The sequence below is a fragment of the Diplotaxodon limnothrissa genome, linkage group LG11, assembly GCF_057381915.1.
Source record: "Diplotaxodon limnothrissa isolate DT_005_m linkage group LG11, D_limnothrissa_male_GT1.1, whole genome shotgun sequence".
Lineage (NCBI taxonomy): Eukaryota > Metazoa > Chordata > Actinopteri > Cichliformes > Cichlidae > Diplotaxodon > Diplotaxodon limnothrissa.
The window spans coordinates 15,547,943-15,570,453 of NC_140606.1; the positions used below are offsets into that span (position 1 = coordinate 15,547,943).

The 22,511-nt window shown below is 39.7% G+C and overlaps 1 protein-coding gene across 4 annotated transcripts in view; it reads left to right on the forward strand.

The window, feature by feature from the left end:
* Nucleotides 1–6,416, forward strand: part of LOC146622512 (CUB and sushi domain-containing protein 3-like) — a 249,677-nt gene extending 243,261 nt beyond the window's left edge. For 2 of the 4 annotated variants that reach the window (XM_085366252.1, XM_085366253.1), the window contains 5 exons: nucleotides 1,537–1,695; nucleotides 2,081–2,193; nucleotides 2,938–3,025; nucleotides 3,890–4,031; nucleotides 4,726–6,416. In XM_085366252.1, coding sequence (XP_085222378.1) covers nucleotides 1,537–1,695; nucleotides 2,081–2,193; nucleotides 2,938–3,025; nucleotides 3,890–4,031; nucleotides 4,726–4,885 — 662 coding nt within the window. In that variant the 3' untranslated portion in view covers nucleotides 4,886–6,416. Of the gene's footprint in view, nucleotides 1–1,536; nucleotides 1,696–2,080; nucleotides 2,194–2,937; nucleotides 3,026–3,533; nucleotides 4,032–4,725 lie in introns of those variants that run through there. The other 2 variants (XM_085366249.1, XM_085366250.1) reach the window with 2 other exon arrangements.
* Nucleotides 6,417–22,511: the final 16,095 nt, after the last annotated feature.

Here is a 22,511-nt window from a genome sequence, read left to right on the forward strand (position 1 = left end):
TTATTAAAATGATGAAAATTATTGGTGTAGAGCGTGGTGCATATTTGTCCGTGGCTATATTACAAATACAGCAGGTTTCCTTTTTCCATTTCAATATATGCCTCTTTCAGAGTCATTTAGAGCAAATAATTACTGCAAAACAAGATTTAAATCCAATTTGTTCCAGGCAAAATTAACAGGTCATAATAGGGAGCGATATTCGCATAATATACGTACGACGCGTTTCATCTGTAATAGAAAATGGTGCAGCATGGTAATTACTTGTAAAACTGTACCACAATACATGCATGTAAATTTATGCTGTAATTATGATGAAAATATACTAAAGTCTCTGAATTTGCCTTGAGCATCGAAGAGCACTGTAACGCATTAAAGAAAAAATTTTAAATGTGTTCGTTTAGAATATGCTAATAGAAATTGTAATTAATTGGTGATGCATATGTGGTTCAAACATGAAGCTTTCCAACATGAAGCTTCCTCCCGGAATGAAATCTGTATTTTTACTGCCAGGTTCTTTCCAGACCTTTAGGACAGCCTTCATCCTTGCCAAATGGACTGGTACTTATTTAGTACTTTTCTATTCTTACTGAGCACTAAAGCTCTTTACTATTATGTTTTTCTGTCAGCTTCAACTGTACTTGAACTGTTATTCAGCAGATTCTGATATGCTAACATAATGTAAGATTGTTAACATGGTATCTGTATTGTAGGCACCATCACTGTGTCCATGTTAGATATAAGCACGTAGCATATACCAACATATCACTGTAAAACTAAAGAGGCTGCTTCAAATGTTGTCAGTAAAGCCTGCACATATCAAGGCTGTATCATCAAGGCTTGTGTTATCAATACTAAATACTTTGGCTAGGTAAGCTGTTCATATTTACTCAGGAAGCCTAAATTGAAATTTTAAAAAATAAGTAAAGTAGAGTGCATTAAGACATTTAAACACAGAAGAAAATCTGTCCAGGGGTCTGTGCAAAACACAAAAAAGAGGTTTCTGTTTTATTTTTTAGCATTTTCAATTCTCATCTTTACACAAATTAAGTGACCACCATTGACCCAAGCTACCAAGTCCCACTTCTTCAGTAATTACTAGGTTATTATTCAGACCAAGATTAATGTTTTTTCCTGCTATTAACTACAAAGCGTCACCTTTCTGCGTTCTTGCAGGCTAGAAGAAGTTTTTCCACTGCATAATATTAAAAGTTTCTGCCGATTTCACAGAGCAAGCCTACAGTTATCGCTTTAAAATTGTATTTAATTATCACTGGCTGAGATTGTCAAAGCATATAAGGAACTTGATATTCAAATTGAATGACGAGATTGTTATCAGCTGTCTGTTATGTTGATTCCACGCCGTTTCTAATTACCCTTTTGCAGCGTTGGAGTCGGCTTGAATTACAACCATGATGTTGACTTGATGTTTAAAATATACGTGTTTGAACCAGTAGTTCCCCAGGAGTTAATTTGATGTAATTTTTTTTAATGACAAAATGTTTTGACATTACTTAGCGAGGTTTCATTTTCCCACAGTTCCCGATGACGTCTTTGCACCTGATTTCATCTGGAAGGGTTCATATGATTACAAGGGCCAAAAGCAGCCAATGACTTTAACAGTCGCCAGCTTTAATGCCACAACGGGAAAAGTCAATGTAACTTTAAGAGACAGTAGCATGGAGTTTCTGCTCTCTGGTGAGTCATCAATAAATCATCTGTCTTCTACATCCTCCCCCCTAATCGCCCCTCAACAAATCTGTGTGTCACTTCCATTTATTTTGAGGATGCCTCATGTCAATCAGTCAATCACCAAATGATCTCATGCATGAGAGTGGAAATTAACTATTGGCACTAAAGACGGATGTATCAGTCTGCAGCGAGTGACTGACTAACTGCCCACTCAAGAGTCACTCGTCTCCTCCCCTCCTCCCCCAGCTGTTTCTTCTTTTCTCACCTCTTCTTTTCTTCTCCGGCTTTTCTTCATTTTCCCCGCTCGCTTCTCTCTGCTTTTATCATTCTGCCACACTCATTGCCTCATCTCTTTACTCGCATCATTTCTCTTCTTGTCCTTACCTTGTAGGAGTCTACAAACGCCAGGAGGCACGGCTAATGCTCCTGCTGTACCAGATGAGAGCAGTGGCCCACAGCTCCTTGAGCAGGATTACTGATGAGACCTGGGCAATGGACGGATTTGTGAGTGTAAACAGGAATTTGAATCACACGGGAAGTAATCTTTGGAGAACAAAAAGCAGGCGCTGCAGCTGTAATTTATTTTATTAAGTCTGTCAGACAGATAGAATGACGAGAGAAATGGGCTATAACTAGTTGGAAGCCAAAAATAAGCCTCCCCTGGACTTAATGAAACCGCTGTGTCCTTATTGTTTGCTGTGATCCTACTTAAGAGCGCCAAGAGAAAAAAATCATAACATATGAGAAAAGAATGTGCTCACAAGCAGAATAGTAATTTCTCGGCTTACTGTGTGTTCCCGCTGGTGCATGTTTACACTGGCTCAACCTCAGATGCATCAGGCGCGGTGTACAAACCATTTCGCTGCACCTACACTGACAATTTGCTGAATAAGCTCAGACGTACACCTGAGATCTAAGGGACCCGGAACAACTGCAGAATCATTTTGGTTGTTAAATTTGAAGTTCTTTTTCTAAAATAAACTTCAAGGTCCACTTAATAACAGCCACTGACAGGCAACTGCACACCGCCGAGCTATTGATAGCATAGCTCACAGCTTCTGCAGAAGAGTTTCGGAGAAACAAGGGTGTTATTTTTGAATGTAGCACGACAGAATCTGTCGGCTGTCGTGCTAAATACGGTATAGCAGAGGTTTTTGATGATGCGTAGAACAGATGTGTCACAGATTTTATTTATGCAGATGAAACAAAGCACTGTTTTTCAAGACCTCCGTTATGCATTTCTGCCAGGTTTCAGCTGAGCCTGAGGGCGGTAGCTATGTGTTCCAAGGCTTCATACAGAGTAAAGACTACGGACAGTTTGGGCTACAGCGACTTGGTATGCATTTTTTTCCCCTTCCAATACAGTAATCCTCATTGCCATCTGTCACACATCCATCTAATCATTTTCCATTTTTAATAACATGTTGTGTATGATTAATTTGCATGAATTTTCAAACTTTACTGTGGAATATCTGTGTAGGTTCTCAGTCATCCAGGTCATGGTAGTCTTAAGAGCTTGTTTAAGTTTTTTGAAAATGTTTCACCTCAAAATCAAGAGTCTAATTCAGTCCCAGGTATTTAAACCTTAGCGGGGGGTTGTTGCTTGTCACTTTCCTTCGTGACAGGCTAAATTTGTCTCGATATCTGAGCTGAAGAGGTTGGAGAAGGACACTTAACTCCAGCACACATGCACCAAAGACACTTTTAAAGGCATTCATGTAAAGTATTATTTAAAAAAAACTCAACTACTACCTGAGATACTATATGAATAATATGGCTGTTATACTATTATACTGGCAGCATTCATACACTTAAAGTGCCTTACTCCTCGTACCTGCTTTCAGCCACCTCTTACCTCAACCATACAGCGAGCAGCAGATTATCCACTCCACCATCATTGCCCTTCACTTGTGTGTGCTCTACATTAACGCTGCCATCATCATATGATGGTCTCCAGGAGATTATAGCAGTCACAGTGATCATCATCAGTATGATCATTATGGATATCATCTGGCTGCTGTGTCTCCAACTCCAGCTTTATGATTTTCATCATCGTCGTCATTACCACCAACAGATATGTATCATTCTGGTTTTTTGTCTCTCTATTTTGTTCTTTGCATTTTTTTTCCCAATGCATATCCTGCATACAGTCTCTGTTTTTCATTTCCTCTGGTTAAATGTTGCGTTTGCCATGTCGCAGGTTTGAGCGTGAGAGAGAACGTTACGCTCACCGACCCTGAAACCAACGGCTCCACCAACAGCAGTTCTGTCGCTGTCGCCATCCTCGTGCCTTTCTTTGCTCTCATCTTTGCAGGCCTCGGTTTCTATCTCTACAAGCAGCGGTACGTAGTGGACCCTGGTTTCTGCCACACTAGCTGCCGTAGTGGACATCTCTTTGGTTCCCACATGTGAAAGAATGTAGAGTCTGTGTTCCCAGGTTGAGCTTTAGTAATTTACTACACACTTGATGTCAAAGTTATAGACTCCCAGATATTTCTAGATGTCTTCACATTTGCAGCCAGTAGTGGATGGTACACAGCGGCCCACTTCCAGAGTGGGCCGCTGTGTACAGTAACTTACTTGTGAGAGACTTCAAAGCCTGATGCAATATTAGTCAACGTATTACCATCTAAAGTGTATTACACAGCAGCATGCTTTAGGTTTTTTAATGAGAATGGCTTTCATACAAAGCGTAATTTGCTATATGTTCACACGTGTAAGTAATGCACAGGGTGTGTATTGTGTGCAGATGGAAGGATTTCCCCTTAATTTAAACGGAATAGCTCTCAGAGCATAGCATGCACATTTTGCACTCATGCAAATTTTGCACTCATTATGTTACCTACCAGAGAAATGGCACAGGGCACCTCTGACTGCTCTTTTCAACAGTAATTACAATTCAGTCTCATTTACCAGCTACAGCAGTCCGGACCAAGATAATGGAAAAGTGTTTATATGATTGGAAGGATGGTAGATAATTGGCTTACTATGTCTAACTAATATGCACCCTTCCATCCTTTTTTTTTTTCTCCCCAGGAAAACAGATAAAGCGCAGTACACAGGATGCTCTGTCCACGAGAACAACAATGGACAGGCCACTTTTGAGAATCCCATGTATAACACGAACACGAAAGCTGCTGAGGGGAAAGTTGTCCGCTTTGACCCCAATCTCAACACCATCTGCACCATGGTTTGATGTCTATTGAGTATCAGAAAAAGGACCGGAGAAAACGACCTCTCCGGGTTTGTTTCACGTGACTATATATAGACATATTTATATATTTCCCAGTTTCTAAAGTCACCGAATTGCTCAGAAACATAAAGCACACTTTCAGCAACACTTTAAGGTGGTTGCGATCGATCGTATACACAAAGTAAAAGATGAAAGAGTGAGGACGAGTAGGTACCGCACCTATTCAGATTTTCCCCTAGTCTGGTGAAGAGAAGTGTTTTTTTGCACTCTGTGAGTGTTGGCTTTATAAATAAAAGAGCCTGCGGCATATAGATAAAATAGAGTATTTTATACTCTGTAGTATAAATATAGAGGGGTTATTTCGTAATACCAAATGAAAAATTTAATGTTTTCTGTTACAACAAAAAAGAAAAAGAAAAAACTAAACAAAAAAACAAAACAGCCCCGATCTACGCTGTTTTGTTTGCTTTCGTCTTAGTCTTACATCATCCTGATGAGAATTATTTTTCTGTCATGGAGGTGAGGAGCCTCTCAACTGTGAGTTGATCAATCTAATCTGTTTTCTGTTTTCCAAGCAGCGGGGTGTGTAAGCGCAGATGAAGTGGTAGAAGAGAAACAGGCTCTCTTTGAATAGCGTCGATGCTGAAGTCTGTTCAAAGTTATATGGTCAATTATACCTCTTAATTGGGTGGTACCTCCTACTGAGGAAATGTATGGCCAGGGATTTAATTACTGAGGTGCAGCACACTTTTCCGAGTGCCACTGGCAAGGCTTAGGCTTCTGACGACAACAGAGTGCATTTTCTTCACCAGAGATATATTTAGCATTAGTATTTATTGATGTTTGCAATGAATTTGTTTTTGACTGAAATGTTCGCACAGTTTGACAAGGCCAACCGTTCTGTACTTGTCAGTGAATCGGTGATTTTGGGACTTATTAAACTGGTAGCTAGGTTTTCCACTGATGGTTTTTGCCTCTCAGAAAAACTTTGTGCCCCAAATGAGCCAAATCTGGAGTGAAGTAACCCCCGGCCTTGAGCCTGTATATATCAAGAATTTCAAAGTAGGAGTTGCTTGCCTAATTAGTTCAGGTTTTCTTAAAAAACAAGGTCAAGAATAACTACACTGCACAGAACATACAACTGGCCAGGTTTCCCAGAAGTTCATTTAAGCCTGGAAGTCAGTAAATTGATATGTGAGTGGGCAGCCTGAGCCTTTTATTATGTTAATCAATATTTTGACAGCCTTATGTTAGAGTAACTCTTAAAAACAAAATAAGCGCAACTACCCCATCATCTCTAATTTTCAGAGCGGTGTGTGTTCTACAATTCTTTTGGGAAACCGTGCCTTAGTCAGTATATTCTTTATTCATACTCCTACTCTAAGACACTTGATGAATACACGGCCTTGGCCTGTTTTATTAACACTGAAACAATTTTTTTTTTGAAACCATCAGCTTCTGCCAACAAATGTACAGTATACACAAGAATTTGCACACTTAAACATGAACCACCATTCATTTTAAACTCCCATCCAAGACCAGTTATGTTTTAAATATTTTAAAAAAAGTATAGAATTTGACACTGTCATCACATTTCTACATCATTGCAGTGCCTTGAATACTGTATGGGCATGTGTTTTTTAAGAAAGACATTACATATATTGTATTAGTAAAACTGCACACTGGTGTAATTTATCTGCACAGTTTGCAATGATTTAGCAGAGTGATGTCAGAGGGTTTATCTGTGACGAGGCATCAAAAAGCAGCTCATAGTTTCATAACTGTGCATGTTGGCAAAAAGTGATCCAGTATAGCAATTGCTGCTATAGTACTTTGTACCACTACGTTGACTCCTGTCATTGCTATTCCATTTTGTACATTTATACAGTTTTGATACTTGATGGCATTCTTTGGCAAGATGTCTTGTGTTATCGATATGTACTATATTTTGCAAGTTTCACATTTCTTATGGATGAAAAAAAATAATAAATGCATCTGGTCAAAACAGTATACGGTCAGTCTTACACCCAGAGACTCCGGAGTAGAGTAGAATGCTTTTAAATGTACCACACAGTTGTTATCCCGTTCAAAAACCTGTGAATAAGAACATGTACATATAACAAAACTTTTGTAAAGAGATATATTTTTTATGCAATTAAAGCATTTGTAAGTTATTGAATATGTTGTGTAAAATTTCACATGTAAATGTCATGTAAGATCAAAAAAATTTGTATTTTTTCTTTATCAGCAATGTATAAATCGTTAATTTATATATAAAATATAAAATAATGAACATGTGTTGATGATTCTTATTTCTGATTTGCTTGGTTCTGTTAAACTGCAGTTTATTTGCTTTGTAAAGAAAGTTTTAATAAGCACACTTCCTGATTCAATAGGAAGTAAGGAGGTAAGTAACAGCCAGGTGTTGCTAGTCAAATACACTTGATGAATTGGTTACCTGGAAGTGTGAGCACCTCTATAAAAGCGCAAACTTTGGTAATTTGTTGGACTGGAGCATTCAGGTTTGTGTATTAAAACAATGCCAGGAGTGGATTTCATCTTTCATCAGACCATGCAATGCTCAGAAAAACTGCAAAACACCCAAGAGCTAGATCTCAAACCCCACCTGCTTCAGTTACTGTGTTAAATTTCAAAGTTCATGACAGTAGAATTGGAAATAAACTGAAGTATGGCTTGTGTTGAAGTTTGTTTAGGAGACAGCCTCTTCTCTCTTAACATGGCATGAGAGCTTAGATTTGTGAGGTTGCCTCTGAACGAACAGGACTCCTAGAATAATGTTTCTTTGACTGATGAGACCACAGCAGAGATGTTTGGCGATAATGCTAAGCACCATTGATGAAAAGCAAACACCATATCATCAAGACGTTGTCTTGGGCTTGTTTTGCAGCCACAGGACCTGAGCAGCTTGCAGTCATTGAGTCAGCCATGAACTCCTCTGTATATCAAAGTATTGTACAGTCAAATGTGAAGCTTGGTGAAACGAGGTCATACAACAGAACAATGATCTCAAGCACAACAACAAATCTCCAAGAGAACAAGAAAAGAATGAAGGTGTTTCAGTGCCTCAGTCAAAGTTCAGACCTCAGCCCAGTCGAAATACTATGAGAGAAACTGAGAACGGAGGCAGCATTATAAAGAAACTTCGGACAAAATTCCTTCACAGTGATGTGAGCGACTGATAAAGTCATACAGAAAACAGTTACGTGGTTCTACGTGCTGTTGAATCATTGGGTGTACTTAGTTTGAGGACTGCATAGAGTAGATAGATCAGGGGTGTCGAACTCCAGGCCTTGATGGCCGCTGTCCTGCAGGTTTTAGATCTCACCCTGGGTCAACACACATGAATCACATGATTAGTTCATTACCAGGCCTCTGGAGAACTTCAAGATATGTTGAGGAGGTCAGCTGTGATGTATCAAGGACACATCTAAAACCCGCAGGACACCGGCCTCGAGGCCTGGAGTTTGACACCTGTGCTCTAGAGCTTTGAAGTCTGCCATGTGTCAGTGTGATCAATAAATGCAGTCTTACACTTTCAAACAGTGCTTAAAATAAAAAAATGAAAAAAACCTGCTGGATTTTAAAGGTCTCTTTGTCTCTACTGATCCAAATCTTTTTTGTGTGTTGCTTCTTACAAATTTCCTCTGGAATGGGCACAAAAATGAAAATGCATTTCAGTGTACTTGGCTTTGCATACAAAATGTATAACAGGTGTTCTTTGTTCTTTATTTATTTTTAATTTTTTTTCACAATTCTTTGGATTTCAGCAATTTGGATGATTGACCATTTATGCACAATAGAGAGAGCGCAAGTTCTACAAAATGCATGTGAAAATTGAGGCATTTGAGAGAAACAAACCCTGTTCCCCTACAAAGAACTCAATTTACCATGCATGAAAAAGTGTGTGCATTTGTCAACAAGACTACATTTCTAGAAAACAGCGGAAAATAGTGTCTGTGAAGTCTTTTAAGGAAGACAAATTGAACAAATTACAATAACAAAACAAACTATACGAAGGAGAAATTCATTAGTGTCCTACTGATACTGATACTACTGGGAAGAGAGGAGATAACTGTGGTATCACAGTAGAGGTGATCAGCAAGGGAGCGAGGCAGAGATCACAGAATACTCGATAAGGAATGTATGAAGAAGCCTCATAACAATCAACCCGCAAGCACATGAGTGACATGAATTGGTTTGATTTCATCCCGAGGTTAAGCATGCACTTTAATATTTAAGCCTGGGATTTGTGTATGGATTAGAAATATTTGCCAGAAGGATTTTACATTGAAGTTCCACTGAAGCATCATCAAGCAGGCTTTGCCATAGGGGTGATGATGTAAAGTAAGCCGTGCATAGTCGAGGATGTCAGAAAGACTCATGGTGTTTGCTAGGTGTGCGTGTGAAGACCTTTTAAACACTGACGTGACTCTTCTGTTTGTTCTTAGAACAGCATTCGCAGTGTCAGCTTTCTGCTGCAGTTTGTACCACGCCATGCTTATAAATGCACAATTAAGATCTGAAGACTTTGCAAGTTAGTGCAGCAAGCTGATTTCTCTGTCCTGATTATGATATGAGGCATTGGTAGTCTTGGGGCGTGGGCCTGTGACTGGTAAAGAAAATCAGTTTGCAGAGGTGCATGCCCGGGTACAATGATGGGATGTTCCTGCCTCCCTTTGATGTTCAGATACCCTGCGGTGCTCCTCCACTTTCATCAAGGGCTCACCAACATTCCCAGCCAGCTATATTGACACTTTACGTCATAGATGGAAATTTTTATACATCGCTCCAGATTTCCCAACAGGAACTCGTCTGATATGAGTGCCCACTGTTGAGGGAATCGCTTCTTTGCCTGCATCGGATAACAGATTACATTTACAGAGTGAAGCAGAAGCCAGGAAAGTTGCTGGTTTACTGATATGTGAAACTTTTGGCTTTAATGGCCTGAACCGTGAGGTGACTAACCATCCCCTTTCTTGGTATACATTTCTTTTTTTTAAAGAAGTAAATGAACCATTTTAAACCAAGTTAGATAATGTCCTCAGGTGTGTGGACTGCTCGTGATACAAATGGGAAGCTGCTGACAGTAAAATATTAGTGAGAGATGCACTCAAACGCAGATAAAGCTAATGAAAATTTTATTTCTTAGCTTCTATAGGCTTTTTTTTCTGTCATTTGTAAGGTTTTTCTATTTTTCCCCACCATGTCTTCCACCAAGAATCAAACCTGAAACACTTCTTTATTTGGAAGATATTTAAGGGACACAAATTCCTAATGAATCATGGCTTTAGTAGAAGTATTTTCGCCAGTCATAACAATAAAATTCATGTAAAGGTTATGTCTTGGAAAATGGACTGGGATTTAATATTCTGAACCGTTTCCGAGAGCAGGGGCTGGAAGAGTTATATAGTTTAATGTACTCTTAATCTTAAAGTGGATGAATAATGTAAATTCCTCTATAACCTTTTCGGCTAAATAAATGTTTAACCCACAGTTAAATCACAGGGCTGCAGGGAAATAGCTTACGGCAGACTGAGGTAGTATATGACGGTTGATATAACTGGGGCCAACAAGCATGATCATAGCAATAAAAAAGTGCAACTGGGGGAGGGTGTGTGTGTGTGTCGAGGGTAGTTAGTGGTGCAGGATTATTGTAGATCCAGAGCACTTTGGGGATTTTGAAGATTCTTACAAAATGATTAGTTATCTGGCAGCTCTCCTCTTAAATCACGACAAAGACATTTACTGTAACATTATTTCCTTCCTCAGTGCTTTAGGTTACAGGTATATCATGGCCTATGTAAATTTTATAGAATACTGCTCACGTGAAGATAAATATGTCGTACTGGACTTCCCAGTACTTTAGGTACTCTACTTAAAGAAAAGAAAGAAAATGCAATGGTCTAACTGACTGGGAAATATAGTTTTTTGTTTTCTTTCCCAGATTTATCGTTGTCGCTGTGAGGATCCCAAACGGCTCATAGAAACTAACTGTAAATTGCCATAACCACCACTACAAAGAATACTTATTTTTTAATATTTTTCCAAGCATTAAGTGTTTTCTTTTAACTTGTAGACAAAGCCAGGATGACAGTTTCTGTGTTTAACATCTTTGTCTATAGCTAAGCAAAGCAAAGCAAATAGGCTTCCTCTTATTTAGCAGATGGACATGAGAGTGGCATCAACTTCTGTCTTCTAATTAGGCAGCTGTCACAGTCGTGGGTTTTGGCCTGGTGTTCTTAGCTTTGTTCTTGTCTTCAGTTAGTCATGTTCTTTAGGTTATTTGGTTTGATTTTGTTCTAAGTTACCTTTTCTATGTTGTTATCAGATTTAGTTCAGCTGTGTGTAGCTCATCGGGTGTTTCCACCCTGCCCTCATCTCCTCCTTATATTTAAACCCTCTGCCTCCTTGCATTCTCTGTTGTGTCATACTGAGTGCTTGCCTGCTTGGATGTGTCCCACCTACATTTGGATTTTTGGACTTTGTTTGGCTGTTTGACTCTTCTTCTTCTACACCCCAAATAAAGAATGATTTCCTGCTCTGATTTCCGTAATTTAAGTCTATGCTTTCCACTACAACGTGCTTCCCAAATAGCAAACCAATCATTTTAGAAGATTAACATTTGAAGATCTTTGTGCCTTTTTTTTAATCAGTGTTTGAAAATACTGACTGAAAATACAAGGGAGAAAAAAATGTTTAATTTAACAAATTTTAGTGACATTAAACCCTAAAATACACCATGTGTTTGTCAGGTCATGCTGGCAACACAGTAAAGTCTGGCAAATAACAGGTTGTGTTCACTGAATTTCAACATCTGTTGTTTTCTTCTGCAACAGAGGCATACTGACCAGTCATGTGATTTTTGGATTCAAACTGATAATACACATTAAATCATCAAACTTCTGAGAGCCTGACACTCTAAGCTAGATGCCTGATGAAATGATGACACTGTTAACAATGTGCTTCAAACAGCGGTCTCAGACACAGGCTGTGAGATATAATATTAAAAAAATGTATCATTGCCACCTGCTCGTAGCTCTTTATCCGCACTTACCTCGACATGCAGATCAGAGGATACCTGGAAGGGGAATTACAAAGCCTTACATATGACCTTGATATAGCATACACATGCTGTGAACGCTGTAGCTTTTGGTGGCACATGACAACTTTGATCTAATTGCTCACAGGGTGCCCGACTTAATAGCTCCCCCGTTTCCACCAATTAATTGTGTAAATTTTATAATTTAGCTCCTAATGCCTTGTGACGCGCTCCTGAAGGGAGCTGACTCAGTGTGATGTAGAAAAAAAGAAGAAGAAAATACGCCTGCACACATATATTGTATATTTTCCACATTCTTTGAAAAAGATGCTTTTGACCAGCCAATCACATCTGCCACATGCTGCATTCTTCGTTGCAGCAAAATCACTTCTCCCACAAGGCAAATCCTCAAGACATCAAACCGAAGCTGGTAATGTACTCCTCTGTTTGGAGGATGAGCCTTACAAAGGACGTGCTTTTTTTTAAAAAAACACGGTGCATTATTGTAATTTCATCAGCTCACAAAGCCTCAATCATAGCAGTCATCCAAACCCAAAAAACAAAACCCTCCTACGCTTTCCAAAATTCCCTGCAGGAAGATCCAGAGAAAAGAAACAGAGGAGCCTGTTTGGATCACTCTGTTTTGTCATTGAGTTGTTGGACGTCTTAATTGAAAGAACATATGTAATATTTTATTCAGAGTTTCAGAACAACTGCGCTGCATTTCTTCTCTGTTTTTTTTATTTTCTCAAATTTATCTCTTAGATTTTGCTAATACTGTAACAAACACGTCCCGCTGATTTTCTTGCTTTTCTTTGAGTGAACAGTAGCTACGCATGACACAACAAGAAACACAGACTTTATTGTGAGGCAAATCTGTACATTAGGAAGACACAGAACATCACAGCAAGTGCATTTATTCCATATTCTTGCCCGACAGAGCTAGTGATTCACTTTTCCTTTGTGTGGCTTGGCTGTCTTATGAATGGAAAGAATATCAGATAATGCGCTCCACAGACTTCACCAGCATAAAACAACCTGACACCCAAGGACACACTTAAAAAAAAACATGATGGTTCGGGACACTGATTCGAATATTTATACTGCAACATTTTGAGAAACACATGAAGGGGAAATGCTGCAGTTAATGTATGAGCCATGAATTAATACATGACATTTCATCCTGTCGATGAAGCGCTCGGGCATGATATACAACCTCTCAGTAAAGAACTGTCGTGCAAATCATAGGGCTCTGAAATTTTGGATATGTTATCATGCAAGCTCTGCAGGAAGTATAAGTCGTGTACGTCAAGTGTGTCACGTGATGCTATCTGAGCATATGATTGAGTACTTTTTTTCTCCCTGTGAGGAATAATTACATGGTCTCATGTTGATGTGCCACAGCCTGCAGCAACTATTGAAAAGGAGCGGCTGACGTTGTCCATTAAAGTCACACGGAGAAGCGCCAAAGCTGCCTGTTGCAAAGATTTGAGTCAGCCAAGTGGCAGATCTAAACGCAGGTTTATTTATTTTTGTGTTTAGTGGGTTTGTCTTTCCTTTCTTAAGCACTATTCAGCATTTGGTTACTAACCGTGAGCTTAAATATATCACAGTGGGAGGAAAGGCACCAGAGGTGGTGTGTGAATAGTTATTAAGGAGCAATTTTGATGTCAAGGATCACTGGATGAGGTGTGTTTTTTGTACACCCTTCTGTTCAGAGTAAAAGCAGAAAAACAAAAAGGCAGAGCTGCATTCTGGGATTCAGGGAACCGCCTCAGCTCACCATCTTTATCCATCCGATCTGATTTATCAGTAGATAAATCCAAATAGCTCGCTTGTTTGAACACACATTTAATACATTCATTCTAGATGTTTACTCTACATAATGGCTGTGTATTTTGCTGCTTGTAGGCAGCATAATGCATAAAGTGAAGAGTGTGAAAGCAGTTACAGTCTCTTCAGAGACAGTTTGATGGATGACCCGAACTGTCCCCACAGTCTGCTGCCGCTTCTGTTTGGCTCGTCACTAAATTTCGCCAGACCGTCTTCTCGGACCAGAGCAACATGTTAAGGAGGTGTGTGCGTCATCTCCTCCCAGTCTTATTCAAATCTGACTTATAGCAGGCCTGTATAACAAGAACGTGAGCTTCATGTAATTAAATCACAAAATTATCAAAGCTCAAAGCTTGTTTATAGGAAAGATTTGTTTGGCTATGACTCTAGCTGGTCCCGTTTTTGTCCTCTCCAGATTCCAAAGAATGTGCCATCTGGCCACAATTTTCAACTGTGAGGTTATTTCTGAACTTTATGCCATTTTTCTGGGTTTTGCACCATTTGGAGACAAATAACAAGATGACTTGCTTTCCCCTGCTGATTTTTACAACCTCGTTTCCAAAATGTTGGGACACTATGTAAATGAATATAAACACACTCAATTTGTTTGATGCCAGTAGCATGTTTCAGAAAGTTAGGAGCATGTTTCCTATTTTGTTTCATTAGCTCTTTTTTCTTTCTTTTTGGAACTGCCTTCTTTAAGCAGACTAATGAGACCAGCTCCTGTAGGAAAATACTTTAGTCCCATCCTTACATGGTAAAGGATTTCAGCTGCTCAGAAACTCGGGCTCCTCTGTATTTATTTTATAACCCTATGATGTTTTCAGTGGGTGACAGGTCTGGACTATATGCTGGCCAGTTTAGCACTAGGACTCCTTTACTGCAAAGCACTGATGCTTGCTGTTGCTCCAAAACATGTATATACATCATTAGGCAAGAACAGTGTTATTGCATATATGCAAGTTCCCCATCCCTGTGCTCTGCCTTTTGACCCATACAGCGATCAAAGCTCCGTGGTCCTTTCCCTCTTTACCCTAGAGCAGGGGTGTCGAACTCCACCCCTCGAGGGCCGCTGTCCTGCAGGTTTTAGATCTCATCCTGGGTCAACACACCTGAATCAAATGATTAGTTCATTACCAGGTTTCTGGAGAACTTCAAGACACGTTGAGGAGGTCATTTAGCCATTTAAATCAGCTGTGATGGATCAAGGACACATCTAAAACCTGCAGGACACTGGCCTCGAGGCCTGGAGTTCAACACTACTTGCCACTAATGCCAGTGGCATTAGTGGCAAGTAGTGGCAGCGAAAATTGGCAAGATACTAACCACTTGTTTGGTGGTGGTCAGAGGGCCCAGTGGCGCCAGTGTCCGGCAGCCTCACCTCTGTCAGTGCGCCCCAGGGCAGCTGTGGCTACAATATAGCTTGCCATCACCAGTGTGTGAGTGGGTGAATGACTGAATGTAGTGTAAAGCGCTTTGGGGTCCTTGGGGACTAAGTAAAGCACTATTCAAATGCAGGCCATTTACCATTTTTAAACATAAAATGAACATATAGGAGTTTTTTAGTTTTTTGTTTAGTTTGTTTTTAAATTTCATTTACATTTAACATGTTTTCAGTTTATGATAGGGATTTAATGATATGTAAATCATTACATTTGCATGTAATAGTATTCCAACATTTTTGGAAACAGGGGGATTAAACAGTATAAAGTGCTATGCAAAGTTTAAAAACAAAGAGCAAGACCTTTAAGTAAGTGAAACATCATCATCTTTACATATTCAAAGATTTTATGGTTGTGCCCTCGTACAACAACTAATAGGAGGTGCCTTGTAGGCTATTACAATATGAATATGTTAACATGTCGATTAATTCTCAGTATTAACTTGAGGGTATCATATTGTATGAAGAGTTTAAAAAAAAAAAAAGAAGTAGTAACTAACTGAAATCTAAAAGGCTCTTCAGGATCTTCCACTCAGACTCTACAGAGGCCTGTCATGGTCCTGCGACCATGACTCAGTGACTTTATGTTTATGTACTTATTGTTATTACTTTCATTATTATTCATGGCTGTTTTGGGATGGTTTGTGTTTGGGATTTTAGACACTGGGTTCTGGGTTTGTGCTCCCTCTGTTGGTCCCTGGTGTTAGTGTTCCCCTGTCTCGTCAGGTTAATCAGGTCCAGCTGTTTCCCCCATCTGTGTGTGATTTCCCAGTGTCTCTTTGTGTATTTATAGCGTGTGATTTCCTCTGCTCCTGGTCGCGTCGTCTGTGTTCCTACCTGTGTTCATCCTCTGTGTTACCCTGCGTACTCTGCATCTACCCTGTGAAATCCTCTGCGTGCTCTCCCTGCTGTTCTCCCTTCGTGTTCAGGTTTGCCACTCCTTTGTGTAGTTTCACCCAGTTTAGTTCATCCGTAGTTCTGTTTTGCCATCTCCTCTTTATGTTTGTTATTATCAATAAATCACCCTCACACCTGAATGAGTGCTGCGCTTTGAGTCCTCCTTCCACTCTCCACACGGCCGCTGCCCCGGACCGTGACAAGGCCTTTTGTTCCCATCGCTGGCATAGACATACTATAGCTGTTGGCACAAATGAGAGTGCAGGAAGGAGAGATGATTCGAAGGTACATAATGTTATTTCTTGATGTACAAAAGCTTGAATAACAAAAGTAGTCCAGACACCAAGGAAGTGACACAGCAGAGTGTGTCCTGAATGAATGTGGCAACAAGGACAGGTCAGCCTGGAGGAGTATACGACAGTGCTGCTAGCTGTCAGTCCCTCGTGTGTCCGCCTCTTCTTTATTCTGCCCGTCCATGCAGGACTGGTCTATTCAACATGTCTGTGTGACTGCTCGCCAGGTTACCATGGCGTTTCAGTGTTTATCACAAGTCTGAAAAAAGGGATTTTGGTGACCAAAGCGTCCTTTATCCAGTGCCACCAAGAGCTGAGCATTTTCCATTTTTCCATTTTGGTTTTGACACACTGATTCAAAAACCCCTGTGAATATTTAAGGACCTCGGAGAAAGAAAAATCTGATGTTTTGTGGCTTCTTGACTTGAGCTGGCACTATCAGGGCTCGATTAAAACACTCAGCTCTGATGTGTCCTAAAAATTTTTTTAATGCTGATAATGAGATATGTAATTTTTACAGACTTTTTGTGTAAGTACAACATTTTTACCTTTGGATTTTCAGCAATATCACGTATCTGCATTACTTTTATCAGCCAATATTTAAAAAGTTAAAAAATTACAGTTTTAGAGAAATGAAGTCAAACAGAGTTTTTTCATCCAAATCAAAGCCTTGTAGGGACAAGGTAAAAAACTTGGGCGTGTGGTTTGACATGGTGCTCTCTTTCGAGTCTCATGTAAAAGAGATAACAAAGACCGCCTTTTATCATTTGAGGAACATCGCCAGAATCAGACAAGTTTTGTCAAGCGATACTGCAGAGATTCTTGTCCATGCATTTGTGTCCTCACGTATTGATTATTGTAATGCTCTTCTTTCTGGGCTACCAAAGAAAAGTTTTAGAGGTCTACAGATGGTGCAAAATGCAGCTGCTTGCATTTTAACAAGAACTGGGAAATTTGAGCACATTACCCCTGTTCTGAGATCTCTGCATTGGCTACCTTGTCAGGTTCGAGCAGATTTTAAGGTCCTGCTGCTCACCTACAAGGCTTTTTGTTCACCTTATCTTAGAAGTCTTAATTCTATGGCTTTTAGTTTTTACATTTTTACTGTTTTTAACTTGCATTGTGTCTTTTACCTGTATTGCTATGTATCGCTTTTATTATTTTTTTTATCTTTTTAGTTTTAAATAGTTGTACAGCACTTTGTTTGAAAGCGCTTTATAAATAAAGTTATTATTATTATTATTATTATTATTATTAAAGCTTCAAAACCCTTTAAAGTCTTTTCAGTAGTTATTGAATACACGGTTAAAGCCACTAACACTTTTCTTTTTATTCAGTGTTTCTCTATAGTATCAAGTGCTTGTGAAGAATACTGTTTCAGATGGGAAACAAGATCTTTTGTGGGTATTTATTAGAAGCTCAATAATCAAAAAGTGGATGGTTTTATGTTGACAGTGTTCTAACAACATTAAAAAAGTAGCCTATGTTCCCTCTTGTAAAATTTCTAAAACTCTGTTTATAATAGCCTCCGTTACTTTTGGGAAAGAGACTGAAAAATAGAGCGTCATGATCTATAAATTCACTTGCAGCAAGGTTTTTCACATCAGCTTTCCATAAGACAACTAAATGTAAAATCCTTTATGGAACTTTCAGATCATTTCTAAGGTATTTAGTAAACAAATAAGGAGCTATACACTCAGGATTTCATGCAGAAAGATTGCTCAGATAAACCCCGTTTCCCTCCCCAGTTAAAGAAACTCTCAAAATACCATGTAAGATTATTAACCAAGCGAACTGTGTCATTAAACCAGCTGACATTTGACCACTGGGTGGTGGCAGCAGTTGTTCCTCTTGTCAGAGCCATAGCGGCAATGAGATGCCACTGTCAGTTATTGCTCTATGGTTGTCATTGCTCATGTGAAATCCATTTTCTCTGTTTGAATACACTCTGTCAGGGAAGAAAAGATCCAAACTAAAATCTTCTCTGCCCAGTTTTTGACAGGGAGCATCTGACAGCAAATGGCTGCCTGGCCTCTTCACAGCCGAGCGACATCCATCTGTCCTGGACTGCCTGCTGTCTTTCACAATGGCTTCATTTTCTTTATACTGGTTTGCACTCACAGCAAATCCAGCATGTCCAAATTAACACTGTCGGATTTGATTTCAACACTATTAAAGTGTCTATATGGGTCCACACCAGAGAGTGTTAATTTAACTCTTTTTGGAGAGTTGGTACGTTAACTCTGATTTAGTGTTAAACACCAAATCTGTCTGGAGTTGATAATTTAACACTTGGTGTTAAGAGTTTATATATTAACTCTCAAAGAGTATTTTAGTTTAACTACGTAAGAGTTATCTTCTAATTCATTCTAAAAAGCGGGAATTTTACTGTTCTGAACTTCTAGAAATTTCTTTTGGAAATAAACATTTACTAAAAAGATGCAATGGTTTTTGAAAAACATTTATTCTGAACTGTGCACCACAATTTCAAAACATTTTCTGAAAGATGTAACAGTATACATGTTCTCACTTTCATTAGAATTGTGTTTATCAAAAGGTCTGACATGGTAAATGCAAATAACAGCGTTCTCATCACTTATTTCTTCAATACAATATGCATGTCCTTCATTCATCCCTTTGTGGAACTTCAACGCACTTCTGCTCTCCCCCATATTCCATCTTCACAAGCATATCCTGTGTGGAGATTGAATAAAAATTAGTTGACACTAATTAACGGCACAAATAATCCAGTAAACAATTGCAGCACAGTAAAAAAAAAAAAGGAATCCTCTTTGAGCCATTACTTGTGCAAAGTATTTTCCCAAAAGACAAGGACACAGGCAACAGGTATACTGAACTAAATGTAAAACCTCAACTTTTTTCATTTTTACCTAAACCGTGTGCACAAAACTCTGGAGGGATCTAAATGCTAACGTAGAATCCAGTCAGGACGTCTGCTACTGCTGTTTGCTCGTTTTTTTATTTTTTTTTATGGGCGATCGTTTTCAGGCTTCAAGTAGCACCATTATACCAACATTTCACATTCTAGACATTGTTTTAGGTGTATTTGACCAAAAGTTTGACTGAAAATTCACATGCAAGCTTTTTTTCAAGGCTGTGGTATTTGCCTGCAAACAATACCTTTCAGCTAGCTAAAACAGAATATTATGCTATCACCGAGCAACATGGCTAATGCCTTTCACACAGCTTTGTCTCAACTCCAAAGAGCCACAGAAGTAAAAGCTCATAATAACAATTGAAACAATCTTTGAAAAAATGACTTACCAAGCATGGCAAACAACTCAAATATGTAGAGCAAAATGTTCTGAAACGGCTTCACTTCAGCTTCGATTGGAGCCGTGCTGGGGGCGGAGTCTGTGAATTTACTCTATTGGTGTCATAGCCCCTCTAGGAGTTCAGAGTTAAGAGGTCAAGAGTTAATGTTTCCATTGTAACACCTCCAGATTTGAAATAGAAACACTCATTTTTAACACTCGATTTTAACTACTATCATTTTACACCTCAGAGTTACATTAAAAGAATGTGACTCTGCTTAGAGTAAAATTAACTCTACTTTTGCAAGGAGACTATTAACACCAAAAAATTTAACACTTTTGAATTTGCTGTGTGGACTTGATTATCTGCCCTGCTGAAGGAGACTTTCACAGTCATCCGTTGAGTCATCCGTTCATATAGTAAGAATGTTTTTTATGCATATTGCACGTTATAAAATAACTCTGGTTAAACAATAAAAGGAAATCTATTTGTGTCCCATTAGATTTCTGCTCATATAGTCATAAACAGGGCTGCGCCTGCCTCGTATGACTGTGAGAGAGAAACTGTGATTGATGTTTTTCTGTTGCTGTTTTGCATATACGGCAACAATAGCTGTCAATCATCCGGTGATAAACATCAGTAATTTGATCCCTGTTTTGTCACACGCTTTCCACAACAAAAATCTCTGCATTATTAGATATGTGTGCTGCAGGAATACGTAAGGACGAGGAGACTTATCCATGATGACGACTGCTCTTAACCCGGAGGGATTTCACAGAGCTCCAACCAATATTTGACCTGGCAGCTTGTACCCAGCCTGTCACACACTGCCATGGCTTTGAAGGAACTTTCCCTCAATGTTTTCACACCATCACGACACCCCACTCTACTCCGAATCGTCCCAATCGTCCCAAACTCATGTGGCGTCTTAATCATCAGAAACTTTATTGTCATTGTCATGAGAACAACGAAATTAAGAATGGTCCCCGATCATTGCATCATCCCTAGCAATATCAAAATATAAATAAAACAATAAAATTCAATAAATAAAATAGATAGAATACTTAAAATACTAATAAGATATAACAGTAAAACATTCACATACATTCCCACACACATGCTTCAGACCGTGCATAGATTAACACAAGAGTGGCGTGATGGACATTTTTTTTGTAGTATTCAGATGTGTTATTGCAGTTGGATAACAGCTGTGTTTGAGTCTATTAGTCCTTGCTCTGATTGCCCTGTACCGTCTGCCTGAGGGCAACAGTTCGAACAGGGAGTGGCCAGGATGTGAGGTGTCTTTTATGATGTTTTGGGCCTTTTTAAAACAGTGGGCGTTGTGTAGAACTTCCAGTGTGGGGAGAGGGCAGCCAGTGATCTTTTGGGCGGTGTTAATGATCCCTTGGAGTGCTTTCCTCTGAGCCCCTGTGCAGCTAGTGTACCAGATGCATATGCAGTAAGTTAGAACACTCTCAATGGTGGCTCTGTAGAAGGACACCAGCAGTCTCTGTGTGATGTTATTCCTCCTGAGAATTCTCAGGAAGTACAGTCTCTGTTGGGCCTTTTTCAGCAGCTCGGAGGTGTTCACACTCCAGGAAAGGTTCTCCTCTATATTGACTCCCAGGAAGCGGAAGCTTGCCACCCTTTCTACACAGTCCCCATTTATGAATAGTGGTTGGATCTCTGCCTTTTTCCTTCTGAAGTCTATTATGAGTTCTTTGGTTTTTGAAGTGTTGAGGAGGAGGTTATTGGCCTTACACCATGACGTCAGCTGCTCCACCTCGTCTCTGTACGTAGACTCGTCTCCCTTGGAAATGAGCCCCACCACTGTGGTGTCATCTGCAAATTTCACAAAGATGTTGCTGTGGTGGCGAGGAGTGCAGTCGTGTGTGTAGAGAGAGTAGAGCAGTGGACTGAGCACACAGCCCTGGGGTGAGCCAGTGCTGAGACTCAGGGCTGAGGATGTGTGATGGCCAACTCTGACTCTCTGTCTACGGCCCGAGAGGAAGCTATTGATCCACATGCAGGTGCTGTATGGAAGCCCCAGGTCTTGTAGCTTGGCCACCAGTTTGTGTGGAAGGATGGTGTTAAAAGCTGAGCAGTAATCCACGAAGAGCATCCGCACATAGCTACCATGCTCTTCCAGGTGAGTTAATGCAGCATGGAGTGCTGTGGCTACAGCGTCTTCCGTGGATCGGTTTGCTCTGTAGGCAAACTGGTGTGGATCCAGATGCCATTAGAAAGCAGTCGGAATGCCCTCAGCTGGTCGCATGAGAGGCCTTTTAATGTCTCGAACAACTGACTGAGGTTAAAAATGAGGACGATTCGCGCGCAAAAATGGGAGCGTTTCCACAACTGTCCACGTGCAAATAAGTGTAAATCATTTGAAGGTAGACGAAACACGCCCGTGACATCTTTAGCACTCTCGCAAATGTGGTTGTCGGTCAGCAGCGCGGTTATTAACCTGAAACCATTTGGAAATTCAATTTGGTGACACAGCTGTGCGAGAATTGTTGAAACACATGAAAATTACCAGGGAGCTATTTGTGACTGATTAATGCAATAATGACTTTCATTATCAGCAAAGTAACACAATGTGTGACTGAGCTCTGAGCTAAATACAAAAGAAGAAGTTAATTTGGTGCATTCTTTAAAAAGTGAGACTGAGTCAGAGAGGAGCTGGAGAGAAAAGATTGCCAAAGCCAAAAAATCCAACAGAATTCGTTTAGTGTGGGAGAGATGTTTGCATACACTGTGTGGGTTTTTTTTTTTCATTATTGCCTCCTCCTGCATACCTTTAACCTGTAAGATTAGAGGATACAATTA